Consider the following 17118-nt stretch of genomic DNA (forward strand, 5'->3'; position numbering starts at 1 on the left):
GCGTTCCAAAAACCAACCATCCTCTGAGAGAAGAAATGCCTTCTTTCCTCTTACCCAGTCGGGAGAGCGCTTATTTTGTGGCCCCTAATTCCAGATTTCCCCACGAGGAGGGGAACAATCCTCTCGGCATCTACCCAATCAAGCCCCCTTAGGATGTTACTTGTTTTAAATGAGATAGAAAAATAGAAACTACAAGCAGGAATAGGTCATTCAGCCCTTCGAGCCTGCTCTGCCATTCAATACGATCAAGGCTGATTCTCTATCTCAGCGTCACACTCCCGCATCCTCCCCGTACCCCTTTACAGTCTGGAAATCCACCTATTTACTTCTTAAATATATTCTGTGGTTTGGCCTCTGCAGCTTCTGTGGTCGAAAATTCCACAGGATCATCACCGTCTGAGTGAAGAGGTTTCTCCTAATCTCCGTCCGAAATGGCCTCCCCGGTATCCTGACACTTGTGACCCCTCGTTTTAGAACAGCCACCCGCTCCAGACAGAGGAAGCAGTATCTCTGCATCCAGTTTGCCCGGACTTGTCAGAATTTTATATTTCAATTCGATCCCCTCTCATTCTTCAAAGCTCCAGTGAAGTCAGACCCTGTCGACCCAATCTCTCCTCATATGATCACCTCTCATTCTTCTCGACTCCCAAGGGACAGCGACCCAACCCGTTAAACCTTTCCATACAAGAGAAACACCTTCATTCCACTCCCGAGACTTAGCACAAAATTCGAGGCACCTCTTCATTATCAAGGGAATGCTGCACTCCCCTTCAGATCAGATGTTAAACCAGTGCTTCCTAAACTCTTTCCCACGTGAGCCCATTTTAATACCTCCGACTTAGAATAGAATCATAGAATTTACAGTGCAGAAGGAGGCCGTTTGGCCCATCGAGTCTGCACGGCTCTTGGAAAGAGCGCCCTACCCCAGGTCAACACCTCCACCCTATCCCCATAACCCCATAACCCAGTAACCCCACCCAACACTAAGGGCAATTTTGGACACTAAGGGCAATTTATCATGGTCAATCCACCTAACCTGCACATCTTTGGACTGTGGGAGGAAACCGGAGCACCCGGAGGAAACCCACGCACACACGGGGGAGGACGTGCAGACTCCGCACAGACAGTGACCCAAGACGCAATCGAACCTGGGACCCTGGAGCTGTGAAGCAATTGTGCTATCCACAAGGCTACCGTGCTGCCCTAATGTGACTTCATGTGACTCCAGAGTAAGAAATGAACAGCGTGGAATTGCAGGGGTTAGAGAATTGTTGAGCTTCTGGCTCTGCCCTGAAAAAAAGCGAGGCCCACCTTTTTTAAACAGGCCACGCTTACAGCAGGAGTTGGATCTTGGAGAATGGATGATTGAGCCAATCCCGACAATGAGAGGCAAAGCGCAAGCATTTAGAGAGGCCTTTCAGCTTCCCAAACTAAGTCTGATAATAAGAATAATAATCGCTTATTGTCACAAGTAGGCTTCAATGAAGTTACTGTGAAAAGCCCCTAGTCGCCACATTCCGCTGCTATTGCTGCCTCAGAGCTCACAACCCCAAAATCTCATCCTGCAACCCCACTGGGGGTCACGGCCCACAATTTGGGAACCTCCAGATGGACATAAAAGATCCCACAGCTATTATTTTGAAGAAGATCAGCTGTCCCTGGTGTCATGACCAATATTTGTCCTTCAGTTGATGTCACTTTATATTAAAAAATAATTATCCGTTCGCTTGCACAGTTCTGTCTGTTGAACATTGCTGTGCGCAAATGGATTTTCAGCTGTCCTACAACTTTATTGACTGCAGAGCACTTTAAGACGTCCAGAGGTTGAAAAATACACTGTGGAAATAAGACCATTAACACATAGCCGAGGAATTAGGCCAGTCGGCCCATCGAGTCTGCTCCGCCATTCAATCATGGCTGATATTTTTCTCATCCCCATTCTCCTGCCTTCTCCCCATAAACCCTGATCCCCTTATTGGTCAAGAACCTATCTATCTCTGTCTTAGAGATACTCAGTGATTTGGCCTCCACACCCTTCTGCGGCAAAGAGTTCCACAGATTCACCACCCTCTGGCTGAAGAAATTCCTCCTCATCTCTGTTTTAAAGGATCGTCCCTTTAGTCTGAGATGGTGTCCTCTGCTTCTAATTGTTCCTACAAGTGGAAACATCCTCTCCACGTCCACTCTATCCAGGCCTCGCAGTATCCTGTAAGTTTCAATAAGATCCCCCCTCATCCTTCTGACCGCCAACGAGTACAGACCCAGTGTCCTCAACCATTCCTCATACGACAGGTTCTTCATTCCAGGGAACATTCTTGTGAACCTCCTCTGGACCCTTTCCAAGGCCAGCACATCCTTCCTTAGATACTGGGCCCAAAACGGCTCACAATACTCCAAATGGGGTCTGACCAGAGCCTTATACAGCCTCAGAAGTACTTCCCTGCTGTTCTATTCCAACCCTCTCGACATGAATGCTAACATTGTATTTGCCTTCCGAACTGCCGACTGAACCTGCACATTAACCTTAAGAGAATCGTGAACAAGGACTCCCAAGTCCCTTTGTGCTTCTGATTTCCGAAGCTTTTGCCATATAAAAAATAGTCTGTGCCTCTATTCTTCCTACCAAAGTGCACAACCTCACACTTTTCCACATTGTATCCCATCTGCCACTTCTTTACCCACTCTCCTCGCCTGTCCAAGTCTTTCTGCAGCCCCCTGCTTCCTCAAAACTACCTGCCCCTCTGCAGATCTTTGTATCATCTGCAAACTTAGGGAAGTGCCTTCAGTTCCTTCTTCCAGATCATGAATGTATGCTGAAAGCCTTTTTGTTTCCATCCCCGAGCCCTTGGACAAGCTGTACTCTCCTCGACACAGGACAACTGACCCTTTTCTCTTTTTGTGTTTCTGCAGAATGTGGATACTGGTGTTCTAAACCTCCCCGAGCTCCCCGAAGCCAGTTTCCAGCAGGCCACCCTTCAGGTGAGTGCCCACAGCATGCGGAAATAGGCCAGCAAAGTGAGGGAAGCAGCTACATCCTGCCTCAAAATAAGGTGGAAGCAGTGCTGAAAAATTGAACATGGCATATAGGAAGCATTGTAAGCAGTGTCGGTGTAGGCACGACACTGCAAAGCTATTAATGGATTAAGTGAATGGGCATAATTGTGGCAACTGGATCCATCTTGGATCGAAAATGGATGGATTATTGGGACAGACACCACGGGTTGGGATCCAAAAGCCAGCACCCTGGGGACCGAAGGTGTGCCAGATTTTGGATTTTCCCGGGTTCTGTTCACCAGGGGTTGGTGGAGCTGAGGGTCTTACGAGGCAGTCCCGGATCATGGGGACCAGACTGGCACACCACTATAAATGTAATGCAAAGCCAATAACTAGTTGGGCACACCAGCGGCAGGAATTAGCGGCAAGCCAAATTGTCCCAGTGTTTGGACAAGTCTGAATTCCATTGAACCCAATGTCAAATGGGAATGTTTTCAATAACGTCTGGTTTTCAGGCAGCCAGATTTGGACAACCAGCCTCTACTTTCTGAATGGTGGTCACCTCGAAAGAGTGGCGATCCACAGGGACGTGTGGTGTTGGGGAGGGACGTTGGCAGTAGTGGTGTTCAACTAAACGGGCCATTAAAATGTCATGAACAGGAATATGAATAGAAGTTATGTTTCAGCTAAACAAAGCCCAGGTTAGACTACATGTGGAATACTGGGAGCAGTTCTCGGTACCATACTGTGAGAAGGATATACTGACCTTGGAGGAAGTGCATTGTAGATTTACTTGACTGGCTTCTTTACTTCAGAAATGTAATTACGGAGAGAGTTTACACAGCCAAGTTTGCATTCCTTGGAATTTGGATGATTATAGGGTGATTTTTGATTGAAATTTTGAAGATGGTACAGTGGACAAATAGGATAGATGGAGGTAAAGTAGTTCCATCAGTTGGGGAATTTAGACAGCTTCTAAAAATTAGAGGTAAACCTTTCAGGTGTGAAATTCTGAAAGACTTATACCCACTAACTCTTCCACAAACCGCAATTGGTGCCAGATCAGTTCACTTCAAATCTGTGAAGATTGTTAGATATGGAGCAAAGCCAGAGTTATGGACTTAGATCACAGAACAGCCGTGATCCCGTTCAATGCAGGAACAGGCTTGAGGGGCTGAATGGCCCCCTCCTGTTCATATAAGTGGAACATTTGAGAAGAAAAGAAACAAGGAACAGCAATGAGAGAAGGATAGGGGCGATTTTTCCCCGATCTCGTGTCAGAAGGTTGCGTGCAGCCCAGTCTGAGATTTTTCATTAAAGCATAAACAATTGGGGAAAAGTATATTTGGGATGGTGGGACGAGGATGGTAGTGGGGTTATACAAAGAACTATACAGCACAGGAACAGGCCCCTTGGACCACCAAGCCTGCGCCGACCATGGTACCCGCCTAAACTAGAACCATCTGCACTTAGGAGTCCGTATCCTTCCATTCCCACCCTATTCATATATTTGTCTAGATGCCCCTTAAATGTCACTGTCGTACCTGCTCCCACCACCTCCCCAGGCAGCGCGTTCCATATATTTACCACTCTGTGTAAAAAAACTTGCCTCGCACATCTGTTCTAAACTTTTCCCCATGCACTTTAAACCTATATCCCCGAGTACTTGACTCTCCTACCCGAGGAACGAGCATTTGACTATCCACTCTGTCCATGCCACTCATAATCTCCGAGACCACTTATCAGGTCGCCTTTCAACCTCCGTCGTTCCAGTGAGAATATCTATACACTTTACCCTATACTATAGGGTATTCCCTTTGGTGAATACTGAGGCAAAGTATTCATTCAGTATCTCTCCCATTTCCTCTGGTTCCATACATAGATTCCCTCCAATCTCCTTGAATGGCCAAACCCTTTGTCGAGCTACCCTCCTGCTCTTTACATAAGAATAAAACGCCTGAGGATTTTCCTTAATCCTGTTTCCCAATGACATTTCATGACCCCTTTTTAGCCTTCCTAACTCCTACATTAAGTTCCTTCCTACTTTCTTTATATTCTTCAAGGGCTTCCTCTGTCCTAAGCCTTTTACACCCTGCGAATGCTTCCTTTTTCTTTTTGACAAGGTTCATAATATCCCTCGTTATCCAGGGTTCCCGAAACTTGCCACCCTTATCTTTCGTCCTCACAGGTACATGCTGACCCTGAATTCTAATCAACTGACATTTGAAAGCCTACATGCCGGGTGTTGATTTTCCCTTGAACAGCTTTGCCCAGTCAACACTCTCCAGATCCTGCTCAATGCTGTTGTAAATAGCCTTCCCCAGTCTAACAACTTCACCTGAGGACCAATCTTGTCCTTATCCATAAGCAGCTTAAAACTTACAGAATTATGATCACTGTTCCTGAAATGATCTCCTACTGAAACTTTGATCACCTGGCCGGGCCCATTCCCCAGCGCCAGGTCTAATATGGCCCCTTCCAGAGTTGGGCTTTTTACATATTGTTTCAAGAAACCCTCCTGGACATTCCTTACAACTTCTGCTCCATCCATGCCTCTAGCAGTAAGTGTGTCCCAGTCAATATAGGGAAAGTTAAAATCACCCACCACAACAACCTTATTGTTTCTGCATCTCTCCAAGATCTGTCTGCATATCTGCTCCTCTATCTCCCACTGGCTGTGAGGAGGTCTGTAGTAAACCCCGAACATTGTGACCGCAGCCTTCCTATTCCTGAGCTCTATTCCAGATTGCCTCGCTGCCTGAACCCTCCAAGGTGTCCTCCCTCAGCACAGCTGTGATATTCCCCTTAACCAATAATGCAACTCCCCCACCCCTTTTGCAATCCCCTCTATCCTGCCTGAAGCATCTAACTCCTGGAATGTTTAGTTGCCAATCCTGTCCCTCTTTCAACCAAGTCTACAGTGTCGCATTTCCACTGTGCTCGTGTGGGTTTTTATTGATCACGATTCGCCCAAAGTCAACTAAAGCAGCTGGGAAGAGGAAGGAATTGAGAGCATAAGTAGCATATATATATTTTTTAAATTTAGAGTACCCAATTAAGGGGCAATTTAGCGTGGCCAATCCACCTATCCTGCACACCTTTTGGGTTGTGGGGGTGAAACCCACGCAGACACGGGGAGAATGTGCAAACTCCTCATGGACAGTGACCCAGGGCCGGGATTCGAACCCGGGTCCTCAGCGCCGTAGGCAGCAATATGATGAACCACTGTGTCACCGTGCTGCCCTACAAGTAGCATATTTTCACTGATTCTGAAAAATCATTGGGTTTAAATTCATGCCCACAAAACTGGACACGCCTCCAGATGGAGCCTCTTACATTTTTGGGGAGATGAGGGTTGGACTGTTTCAAAGTTTTTAAATATTGGAGAATTAATTTGCTGGGAAAATGACTTTTGTACACCAATAAAACAAGAAAATGTTTCCTATGTAGTTACAAGTCATTTTCAATGATCCAAATACTAATCCTTCAGAACTGGTGGATTAAAATCGCTTACTTTTGGTGATCCACCCCATTTTTCAGCTTTATTAATAAACACGAACCAGGTCTCTCACACTTTGTAACGCAAAGGGAAAACAATTCAATGCTGCACAAACTGTTGGGCAAGATTTTACACGTGGATCATTTTGAATGGAAATCGAAACTTAGAGTGGTGATTGCATTCAAACATTGGAAAGTCTATTCCCTTGGCTCCGTTGCAGGGAGGGCTATGGTGCGAGTGATTATGAGTGTGGAGTAGGTGGAGCTGGCTGCAGTTCCTTTGCCTATTTTAGCGTGTTGTGCTGGTTGCTGGCACATTTGCCCAGAGAGCCTGTTACTGATCACTTGTTTGGCTTCGGCTGGAGTAGTGCACGGTGGCACAGTGGTTAGCACTGCTGATTCACAGCGCCAGGGTCCCAGGTTCGATTCCCGGCTTGGGTCACTGTCTGTGTGGAGTCTGCACGTTCTCCCCGTGTCTGCGTGGGTTTCCTCCGGGCGCTCCGGTTTCCTCCCACAAGTCCCAAAAGATATGCTGTTAGGTGAACTGGACATTCTGAATTCTCCCTGTGTACTCGAACAGGCGCGGATTGTGGTGACTAGGGGCTTTTCACAGTAACTTTATTGCAGTGTAACTGTCAGCCTACTTGTGATAATGAAGATTATTACTATTATTACAAGCATTTGGACAGCAGGAATAACGAGTTACAAATGACCGTCAGTGGAACGGGATACAGTCTCCAGCAGCTCAGTCAGTTCAACACTTTACAGGGGCAGCAGGGGGAGGGAAGAAGAGAGTGCTGTACGTCACGTTGCCAACACATGTTTCTCTCCCATCTTGTCTTACAGCAGGCCTCACATCGCAGCCTTTCAGCCCATCCTGCCTCTGCTGGCTCTTTGAAGGAATCTGCTCAATTAGCCCCACTCTCCTCTTTTCCCATTGCTCTGGAAGCTTTTTCCTGCTCCAGTGTTTATCCAATTCCCCTTTTTGAAAGTTCCTACTGAATCTGCTTTCAGGCAGCGCATTCCATATCCCACCAACTCGCAGTGTGAAATAGATGTTTCCCCCAGGCGCCCTTGGGTCTTTACCATAAGTAAAACAAGCATCTCCACATAAATTAGGAGGGACATCGATGGGGCAGATAGGAAGAAACCTTTCTCCTTTGCAGAGGGGTCAATAATTAAAGAGGCATAGGTTTAACGATAAAGAGGTTTCGAGGGGATTTAAGGAAACTGTTTTTCACACGGGGGGGGGGGAGGGGGGGAGGAGTCTGGAACTCGCTGCCTGAAAGGGTGGTGGAGGCGGGAACCCTCACAACATTTAAGAAGCATTTTGATGTGCACTTGAAACACCACAGCACACAGCTACGGCCCAAGTGCTGGGAAATGGGATTAGAGTAGATCAGGGCTGGATGGCCGGCACAGAAGTGATGGACCGAAGGACTTCTTTTTGTGCTATAAAATTCTGACTCTCCAGTTAACTGGAATTATCCCTGGAACCATTCTGTTCAATCTTCTCTGCTTTAAAGAGAGCAATGTCAACTCCTCCAGTCTCTCCGCAAGTGTCCACAGCTCAATTGTAGCCCAAATTGTTCCTGTCCTCGTGGCCACTTTGTTTCTTATTCATTTACAGGATGTGGGCATCACTGGCTAAGTCATCATTTATTGTCCATCACTAATTGCCCCTTGAGAAGGTGGTGGTGAGCTGCCTTCTTGACCCGCTGCAGTCCCTGAGGTGTAGGTACACCCACAGTGCTGTTAGGGAGAGAGTTCCAGGACTTTGGCCCAGAGACAGCGCAGGGTCGGTGATATATTTCCAAGTCAGGGTGGTGAGTGACTTGGAAGAGACCCTCCAGGTGGTGGGGTCGTAGGTTTGGAAGGTGCTGCCTGAGGAACCTTGGTGAGTTCCTGCAGTGCATCTTGTAGGTGGTACACACGGATGCAACTGTTCATCGATGGTGGTGGGAGCAAATGTTTAAGACCGCATTTATCTAATTTCCCTCTTTGAAAGTTGCAGTTGAATTTGCACTTTAAGGAAGCGCATTCCATATTCCAACAACTCGCAATGTGAAACAGATTTTTCCTCAGTGCCCTTGGTTCTTTACCGTAAGTAAAACAATTCCAGCTTCTGCAGACTCTACAATCCACTACCCCCAACCACACAGCAGGAATTCTTTCCCCACTTAAAATTACTGAAGCCAGTGGCAGGTTTCCCCTCCAATTGTACTCTGTACATCGTCCCCACCCCTCTTATCCTGCTATATCAGGGCAGCATCTTTACCCACATGGTGTGGGAGAAAACGTGATAACTGTGTGGCTCCCCTGTGACCATCTGTCTGTTCTGTGCTCACAGGAGAAGCTGATGGGCATCGGGAATCGTGACGCACTCCTTCAGGACCTTCAGACGATTCAACGTTCCCCTGCCATGCAAAACCTGTTGACCTTCCTCGAAAGCGCCCACGCAGAAGCTGACGGTGTCTCTCCTATTGGCCACGGAAATTAACTTGCTTGTTCATTTTGTGTTGTGTCTCTCTACAGTTAACTTAACGATTCCTTACATTGGTGTTATACATATCCAGAAGCAGATTTATAATAAACTGTTAGTTTTAACCACGTCCTGGGCGCCTGTGTATTTTTCACCCACTGTCTATGTGGGCGACGCGGTGGGGACCACGTTGCTGTTCAGTGGGTCAACAATCAATCAAACCCCTGCAGCTTGGCTCCAAATTTATTCAGAAGGGGAATCGACAGGGGATATCCTATCAAGTGCCGGACTTGACCCCCGTCTAATAATGAAGGTTGCCCCTCATGTCTCAATCTGGCCTCCTGTTCCTGGGTAACAGGCTGGAGAAGGGGCTGAATGGGGCCTCCTCCTGTTCCTGGGTAACAGGCTGGAGAAGGGGCTGAATGGGGCCTCCTCCTGATCCTGTGTAAAAGGCTGGAGAAGGGGCTGAATGGGGCCTCCTCCTGTTTCTGTGTAACAGGCGGGAGAAGGGGCTGAATGGGGCCTCCTCCAGTTCCTGTGTAACAGGCTGGAGAAGGGGCTGAATGGGGCCTCCTCCTGTTCCTGTATAATAGGCTGGAGAAGGGGCTGAATAGGGCCTCCTCCTGTTCCTGTGTAACAGGCTGGAGAAGGGGCTGAATGGGGCCTCCTCCTGTTCCTGTGTAACAGGCTGGAGAAGGGGCTGAATGGGGCCTCCTCCTGTTCCTGTGTAACAGGCTGGATAAGGGGCTGAATGGCCTCCTTCTGTTCCTGTGTAACAGGCTGGAGAAGGGGATGAATGGGGCCTCCTCCTGTTCCTGTGTAACAGGCGGGAGAAGGGACTGAATGGAGCCTCCTCCTGTTCCTGTGTAACAGGCGGGAGAAGGGACTGAATGGAGCCTCCTCCTGTTTCTGTGTAACAGGCTGGAGAAGGGGCTGAATGGGGCCTCCTTCTGTTCCTGTGTAACAGGCTGGAGAAGGGGCTGAATGGGGCCTCCTCCTGTTCCTGTGTAACAGGCTGGAGAAGGGGCTGAATGGGGCCTCCTCCTGTTCCTGTGTAACAGGCGGGAGAAGGGGCTGAATGGGGCCCCTCCTATTCCTGTGTAACGGGCTGGAGAGGGGGCTGAATGGGGCCTCCTCCTGTTCCTGTGTTAACAGGCTGGAGAAGGAGCTGAATGGGGCCTCCTCCTGTTCCTGTGTAACAGGCTGGAGAAGGGGCTGAATGGCCAACCTAAATTGCCCCTTAATTGGAAAAAAAAGAATTGGGTACTCTTTTTAAAAAGGACCCTCACAGTGCCTTCCCGAGTGTGCTTTGGCAAAATGTGTGGTCTGTGAATGACTTGCGTGGAGCTCAGGAAGAAATCGTTCTGGTCCGTGCTCGCGTTTCGGCTGCGTCCCCTCGACCCTGTGCATCTCAGCCTCGTCGTCATCTCCTCCTGTTCCTTTCTCCTGCACCTGACCACCTTGCTTCCCTTCACAGGCATCTATTCTATTTGCCTGAGGCACCGTGTTTCGAAAGGGTTGGTGAGATCCCATCAATCCTATCATTCCGCGGCCCAGATTCCTGGCTCCGTCAGATCCTGCAGCCTCTGTGACTCACCGTGGTTTGGCCGCGACCCAACCGCACTTGCATACACCTGACGTGGCAGCATCCTGATTTCTTCCGATTGGCTGCCACTGTTGGCTAATGAGGGCCTGGGTTTGATCGTTTCTGTTGGCCTTCCCCCTACGGTTGTCACAAACTCCACCCCTCACTCCCTCCTGTCCTTGATATAAGGAGGAGGATGTTTTTGGCCAGCGCCACTCGAGGTGAAGGAGCGGAAAGGAGGACTTCAAAGGAGGTCCTTGAATGAGCGTCACAAATCATTCGCTGGTCGTCACCTCAGCTGTTGCGGGGAACTCTCGGTGAGTTGACTCCCTCGTGTCATTTTGAATGTTGGGTTGAACTTTTCAGATGCATAGTTTCTGTCGATGGCTGAGGACGTAACTTCCCATTGCGCTAGATTTCCCTCACTTTGGTGACCGAATCGCAAAGCTGCCTCGCTGCTCCACCCACGCATTCGGTTCATCGCCACCTTAGAGGGCGCCTCCTCCACCGTTGACAAGCACCCCTCAATAAACTGAGAAAGACCGCTTCGCAGATTAGATCACGGTGCTTGCCTCTGGCGTTGATCGATCCCTCTTGGAGCTGTGGCTGGGCCCAGGCCTCCTGGCTGGAGGTCAATGCCCTGCGCTCCCTCATCGGGATCATGCAGGGACAGGCTTGGCCGGAACAGAGAGAGAGAGAGAGATGAGCAGCAAGTTCTGAGACACTCCCATCAGCTGTGCTCTGCCCGCATCTGTAATTCAGGAGTGCCAGGAACAATCCCAGGTCTTCCCAACTCCCCTCTGCTCCAGATGGCCAAAGTTCAGGAAGACAAAGATATATATATTTTTTAAACGGGCAGGGGTAGACAATTGGACCAGTCGAGTCTGCACCCACCCGACCTCGGCCCAATCCCCGTACAATCTCGGGGCAATTTAGCATAGCCAATCCACCTAGCCTGCACAAATTTGGACTGTGGGAGGAAACAAACACCTGGAGGGGGAAACCGGAGCACCCAGAGGTCCCCCCCCCAGCCGACTCTTTCCCCCCCCCCCACCTCATACTAGGGACCAATCTCCTGAGTCTTCATTCTATCTGTCTCTGATCCCAGTACTTCTCTCCTGAAATCTGGGAGACCCAAGCTGCTTGTGGTACTCCAGATGTGGCCTCACCAACACCCTGTCCAACCTGCAGCAAGACCGAGAACCATAGTAAATCTACGGCACAGAAGGAGGCCATCCGTCCCATCTTGTCCGTGCTAGCCCGAGGACACCCAGGTACTCTTTCCAATCCCACCCGCCTGCACCCGGTCCATCGCCCTGCGCGCTAACCTTCGGTGTTCCTTGTTCGAGCCCCAGAGCTAAGTCGCCCTTGTTTAAACGCTCGGTTGACTGCCTCACTCAGTTGCCCCCCCCCCCCCCCCCCCCCCCCCACTCTGTTGGGAGTGGCACCTACTGCCCAGGAATCCGCATCCCAAGAATCACTGGCCGGCTTCCCTCCCCTCCCGGAAAGAGAAAGCCCGAGGGGCAGGTGGCCTGATCGAGGTCTTCAGACCCCGGAAAGGGGTTCGATCGAGCGGGGAAACGGAGAGAATGTCCCCTCTGGCGGGCGAGAGGGCAGAACCTGGGGGGGGGGGGGGGAGGCCCCCCCGGAAACCCAACAGGGAATGTTCCGGAGGAGCTTGTCCACCCGGAGAGTGGGTAGGTCGAGGTGAATAGTGTGACCGGGGTCAGACCGGTGGAGGAGGGCGGCAGGCGCATACGAACGGTGCCCTGCGCCTGTGAGGCGGGGGCTGCGGGGTAGCCCGAGGGGCCCCCTTCTCGGTGATTTTGGGCTTTGTCGGGGTTCAGGGGGTTGTGTCGGGGGGGGAGGGGGTTCGGGAAATAGAGACGCCGTTTACAAATGGGGTCCCGATGACTTCCTGCACCAAGGAATTCCAGCGACCAAAGCCCCTCAGTGCAGGAAACGGTGGCCTTCACAGGACGTTCTTCGCTGATGAAACACCCGGCTAAACGTGCTCGCCGTGGGACTCTGTTCCAATTTGGTTACAACTGCGTCTTTCAGTCTCTCCCTTTCTCTCTCTCTCTCTCTCTCCACTGTCGCCTCCCCTCTCTCTTTCGTCTCTCCCATCCTCTCTCTCACCCTTCTCACTTTTTCCCCTCTCTCTCTCTCTCTCTCTACCCCTGTCACTTTCCCTCCCTCTCTTTCCCCCCCCCCCTTTCTCTCCTCCCTCTATCTTCCCCTCTTCCACCCCCCCTCAACTTTTTCCGCCTCCCTCTCCCCCCTTTCTCTTCCCCCCCCCCCCCTCACTCTGGCCCCCTCCCTCCCCTTTTCCTCACTCCTCTCTCCCACCTCTCTTTCCCTCTCTCTCCCACCACTCTTCTCCTGGCTTCTCTCTCTCTCTCTCTCTCTCTCTGGAGGGGGTGGCCGGGAGTGAACGTCGCCAAGCTCACTTTACACAGCATCGCATTTCATCAGATTATGTGGCAACGAAAATTGCCATTCAGCCCATCTAAAACTACCAGCAGAATTCTCAATCCCCATCTCCCTGGTATCGTCCTCCCGCACCGTTTTTTTGCACCCTCTTCAATGCCGCGATAGTTTGTGACCTGAATTGCACACCGTGTTCTGGGCGTGGCCCAGCCAAGGTTCGAAACCGGTTCAGCGGAACTGCTTTTCCGTTCTAACCCTCCAGACATGGGTTAGCTTACCTCTATTTTTGAACGCCCCGTGGCCATTATTACAGGTTTGAATATTTGAGTATGCGTTTTGTTCCCCTACCCAGTTTTCTTTATTCTCCTGATAACAGGCTTCCCTCTTATTTTTCCGAACAAGATGCTGCACTTCATATTGGTCTGTTCTGAACTTTCCTGGCAGTCCTGTGCCCCTTTTGCATGTTTCTCAACGCCTCCTGACAAATTGTTGTCTTGACTATTTCCCCACAACAACCTTGCGCCCTCCACAAATTGTGTTTTGGACGTAGACATTCTGTTTTGAAATTGCGGGTGGGATTTTCCGCACCCGGCACGTGATTGGTGGCGGAGACAGAGGCGGCCTGCTATTGACCAACAGCGGGATCTTCCAGTCCATCCACTTTCAATGGCTTTTCCTGTTGCTCGCGCCCTCCGCCACTGGGGAACCCGCAGGCGGAGTGGAGGGGTGGGGGGGGGGGGGGGAGTGTCACCATCGGCGGGACCGGAAGATTCGCCAGCGGGAAGGGCCCTGTTTTAAGTTAGGAAATTGTGTTTGGAATTTCAAAATTGTGGGCTGGATTCTCCCGCTCACCACATTCCTGGTTCACCCCGCCGGCGGGATTCTCCGTTACGCCGGCTGGTCAACTGGGTTTCCCATTGCGGGGCAGCCCCGCGCCGTCAGGATATCCCCGGGCTGTCGGCAAAATGGAGCATCCCGCCGGCGGAGAATCCAGCCCACTGTGTTTTCAATTTAGAAATTGTGTTTTGAAATTTCAAGTTGCGGTTTGAATTTAGAAATTGGGTTTTTAATTTAGACATGTTGTTTCTAAGTTGGAAACGGTTTCAAATTTAGAAGTGTTGTTTCAAATATGGAAATTCTGAATCAAATTTAGAAATTCTGAATCAAATTTAGAAATTCTGAATCAAATTTAGAAATTATGTTTCAAATTTAGAAATTATGTTTTAAATTTACAATTCCTCTGGGACAGCACAGTGGTGCAGCAGTTGAGGACCCGCATTCGATCCCGGCCCTGGGCCACTGTCCATGTGGAGTTTGCACACTCTTCCCGTGTCTGTGTAGGTCACACCCCCACAACTCAAAAATGTACAGGCTCGGTAGATTGACCACGCTAAATTGCCCCTTAATTGGAAAAAAAAGAATTGAGTACTCTAAATTTATTTTTAAAATTACAAATTCTCTTTCAAATTATTTTTTCTTTTTTTTTATACATTTAAAGTGTCCAAGTCTTTTTTTTTTCCCAATTGAGGGGCAATTTAGCATGGTCAATCCACCTACGTTGCACATCTTTGGGATGTGGGGATGAGACCCACGTAGACACAGGGAGAATGTGCAAACTCCACACGGACAGTGAACCCAGGGCCGGGATCGAACCCGGGTCCTCGGCGCCGTGAGGCAGCAGTGCTAAGCACTGCGCCGCCATGCGACCCTCAAATTTAGAAATTATGTTTAAAATTTAGATATTGTTTCAAATTTAGAAATTCTGTTTCAAATTTAGAAATTCTGTTTCAAATTTAGATATTATGTTTCAAATTTAGAAATACTGTTTCAAATTTAGATATTCTGTTTCAAATTTAGAATTTCTGTTTTTAATGTAACAATTGGGATTCTAATTGAGAAACTGTGTTTCTAATTTATAAATTGGGTTTTGATTGACAAAATTATGTTTTCTAATTAGAAATTTTGAATGTCGAAGTTGTCCTGGATGATGCTAACCATCTTGATTGTTTTTGGAGTATTCTAGTTCCTAACTGGACATTATTTGTTTTCTCCACAGGTGAATTCCTGGTCCGATTCAATATCTTGGTTAGAGAGGCCTTTCTGATTGAAACGATCGTCCAGAGCAGTCACAATGGCGTCAGCGGATACCGAGAGAGGATTCACATTTGCCTTTCAAAGCTCTGAGGGCGAGAGACACGCAGCCAAGGGCAGGCACGACGAGTCTCTACTTTCCGCCCTGAGGAACTCAGCCAATGTGTTCGGCGAGGAGGAGAAGAAAAACGAGGGAAAGACGATCCAGCTCCTGGAGCGGGAGCACCTCCAAGGGGCCCTCAATTTGGGGATGCCCTGCAGATGCCTGCCAGAGAACGCCCACCTGGAGGTGTTGTTCGCAGGGAGCGGCGGTGGCTCCCAAGGCCGAGAGGACGGTGCCGGAGACCAGGAGTGCGTGATGTTTACTGTTGTCCCTGCTCCCGGAATTCTGAAGGACCCCGCGCCCGGGGTGGACATCTGTGTCTTCGCTTTGGGAGGCGAGACGGCGGGCGAGGCCCTGAGCAAGGACGGCAGGTTCCTACCCGAGGTGGGGGGCGAGGGTTGGCAGCTGGTGGAGCGGCAGAGCCGCCAGGCCTTCCAGTTGACCCTGGCTGCCAAGCAGCTGCAGGGCGGGGCTTACGAGCTGGGCTCCGAGGGGGCGGGGGCCTGCGGCCAGGCCCCCCTGCCTGGGGGGAGGCCAAACCTTTGCGATCTGGCCCAGGAGCTCGACGAGTACTTGAAGGGGCGGCCTGGGGCCGGGGGGCCCTGGGAGGCCGCGCAAAAGGAGTTTGAAGAGCTGAGCGGAGGCTCCGTGCCTAACCGGGTGCCCAGCAACATCGCCAAGCTGCCCTTGGGCATGAACGAGTCTGTGGGCACGCTGTACTGGAATCGACCCGGCAACGAAGGCAAGGCTTCCTGCTTCCACCTCGCCCAGGGCCACGTGCTGACCTGCTACCACGCGGTCAAAATGATGGTGGGGGAGGGGGTGCCCGAGAGTGAGTGGGGCACAGTGGTGAGAGAGGCAGCCAACGTGAGCTTCACCTTCCGCACAACCGGCGAGACCCAGTGGAAGGTGGCCAGTGGCGGTCTGAAGGCCTTCTCCCCGGAGCTGGATTATGCCGTGCTGGCCCTGGAGATCCCCAAAGGCCGAGGGACCGAGTTGAGGCCTGGCCTGGCCGCCTTTGCCACCAAGCCCATCGCCCAAGGGGTCGTGTACAACGTGGGCCGCCAGTACACCGAGGCGCTCGTGCTCGTCCCCCTGATCCAGGAGGAGGGCGATGACCTGTCCGGCCGCCAGAGTTTCCAGGCTTTCTCCGGGAACACGTTCGCCCAGCAGGCCAGGCCCGAGCGGGTGCCCTACGACAAGGAGTTCCTCCACGACCCCGCCGCCTCTGGCTCGCCTGTCATTAGCTTCTACGGCGGGTTGGTGGGCATGCACGCCGGGGGTTACAAATATAAGGAGCGGGTCGTTGAGTTTGGCCCGACCATCCAGGCCGTCGCCGCAAGCATCAGTGTCGCCGACCGCCCCTTGTATCAGAAGCTGTTTGCCACCAAGACTCGGCTGAATGGCTGCCACATCATGTAAAGTGCCGGGGGGTGGGGGGTAACTGGGGGCAACTGCAGAGTCTGTCACCAGCTGGAGTGGAGCCTGGGTGGGGATTGGGGGGGGGGGGGGGGGGGGGACCTCCTAGACTTGCGGGGGGCAGTGGGAAACCCCAAAGGACATTTAGCAGAGCCTGGACGCTTCAGTCGCCATCAGTCTCTCGCTCTCATTGGTGGGTTCATCCACCTTCCCCCCCGAAATGCAGCCCCACTATTCACCCTCCACCACTCCCTGTGGGAGCGAGTTACCACATCCTCACCGCTCTCTGGCTGAAGACGTTTCTCCTGAATTGGACAGTTTATTTGTGGCCCCCCGCCCTTGTTCTGGTCTCGCCCACAATCCTCTGTATCGGCCCAGCCGAACCCTTCCTTCATTTTCCGCACCTGGGCCAGATCATCCTTCGGACAACCTCGGTTTCAGACCATCCAATTTTTCCTGACAGGTCACAACCTCTCATTCCCAAAACAATCCAGGAAATATTTGTTGCACCCACTC

General features: G+C 50.8%; 2 protein-coding genes across 5 annotated transcripts in view; both read left to right on the forward strand.

The window, feature by feature from the left end:
- Positions 1-9102, forward strand: part of LOC140410140 (centromere protein Q-like) — a 70563-nt gene extending 61461 nt beyond the window's left edge. For all 4 annotated transcript variants that reach the window (XM_072498093.1, XM_072498096.1, XM_072498094.1 and 1 more), the window contains exons 8-9: positions 2911-2979; positions 8843-9102. In XM_072498093.1, the coding sequence (XP_072354194.1) occupies positions 2911-2979; positions 8843-8992 (219 nt within the window). In that variant the 3' untranslated portion in view covers positions 8993-9102. The remainder of the gene's footprint in view (positions 1-2910; positions 2980-8842) is intronic.
- Positions 9103-10754: 1652 nt separating this feature from the next.
- Positions 10755-16605, forward strand: LOC140411288 (serine protease FAM111A-like). Its single transcript, XM_072500410.1, has 2 exons — positions 10755-10876; positions 15046-16605. The coding sequence occupies exon 2, from the start codon at positions 15121-15123 to the stop codon at positions 16603-16605; it is 1485 nt and encodes a 494-aa protein (XP_072356511.1). The 5' UTR covers positions 10755-10876; positions 15046-15120.
- The last annotated feature ends 513 nt before the right edge of the window (positions 16606-17118 follow it).

The sequence above is a fragment of the Scyliorhinus torazame genome, chromosome 4 (assembly GCF_047496885.1).
Source record: "Scyliorhinus torazame isolate Kashiwa2021f chromosome 4, sScyTor2.1, whole genome shotgun sequence".
Lineage (NCBI taxonomy): Eukaryota > Metazoa > Chordata > Chondrichthyes > Carcharhiniformes > Scyliorhinidae > Scyliorhinus > Scyliorhinus torazame.

What these genes read in the sequence shown, in the direction of transcription:
- LOC140411288 (XM_072500410.1), top strand. Translation starts at nt 15,121, where the DNA reads ATGGCGTCAGCGGATACCGAGAGAGGATTCACATTTGCCTTTCAAAGC.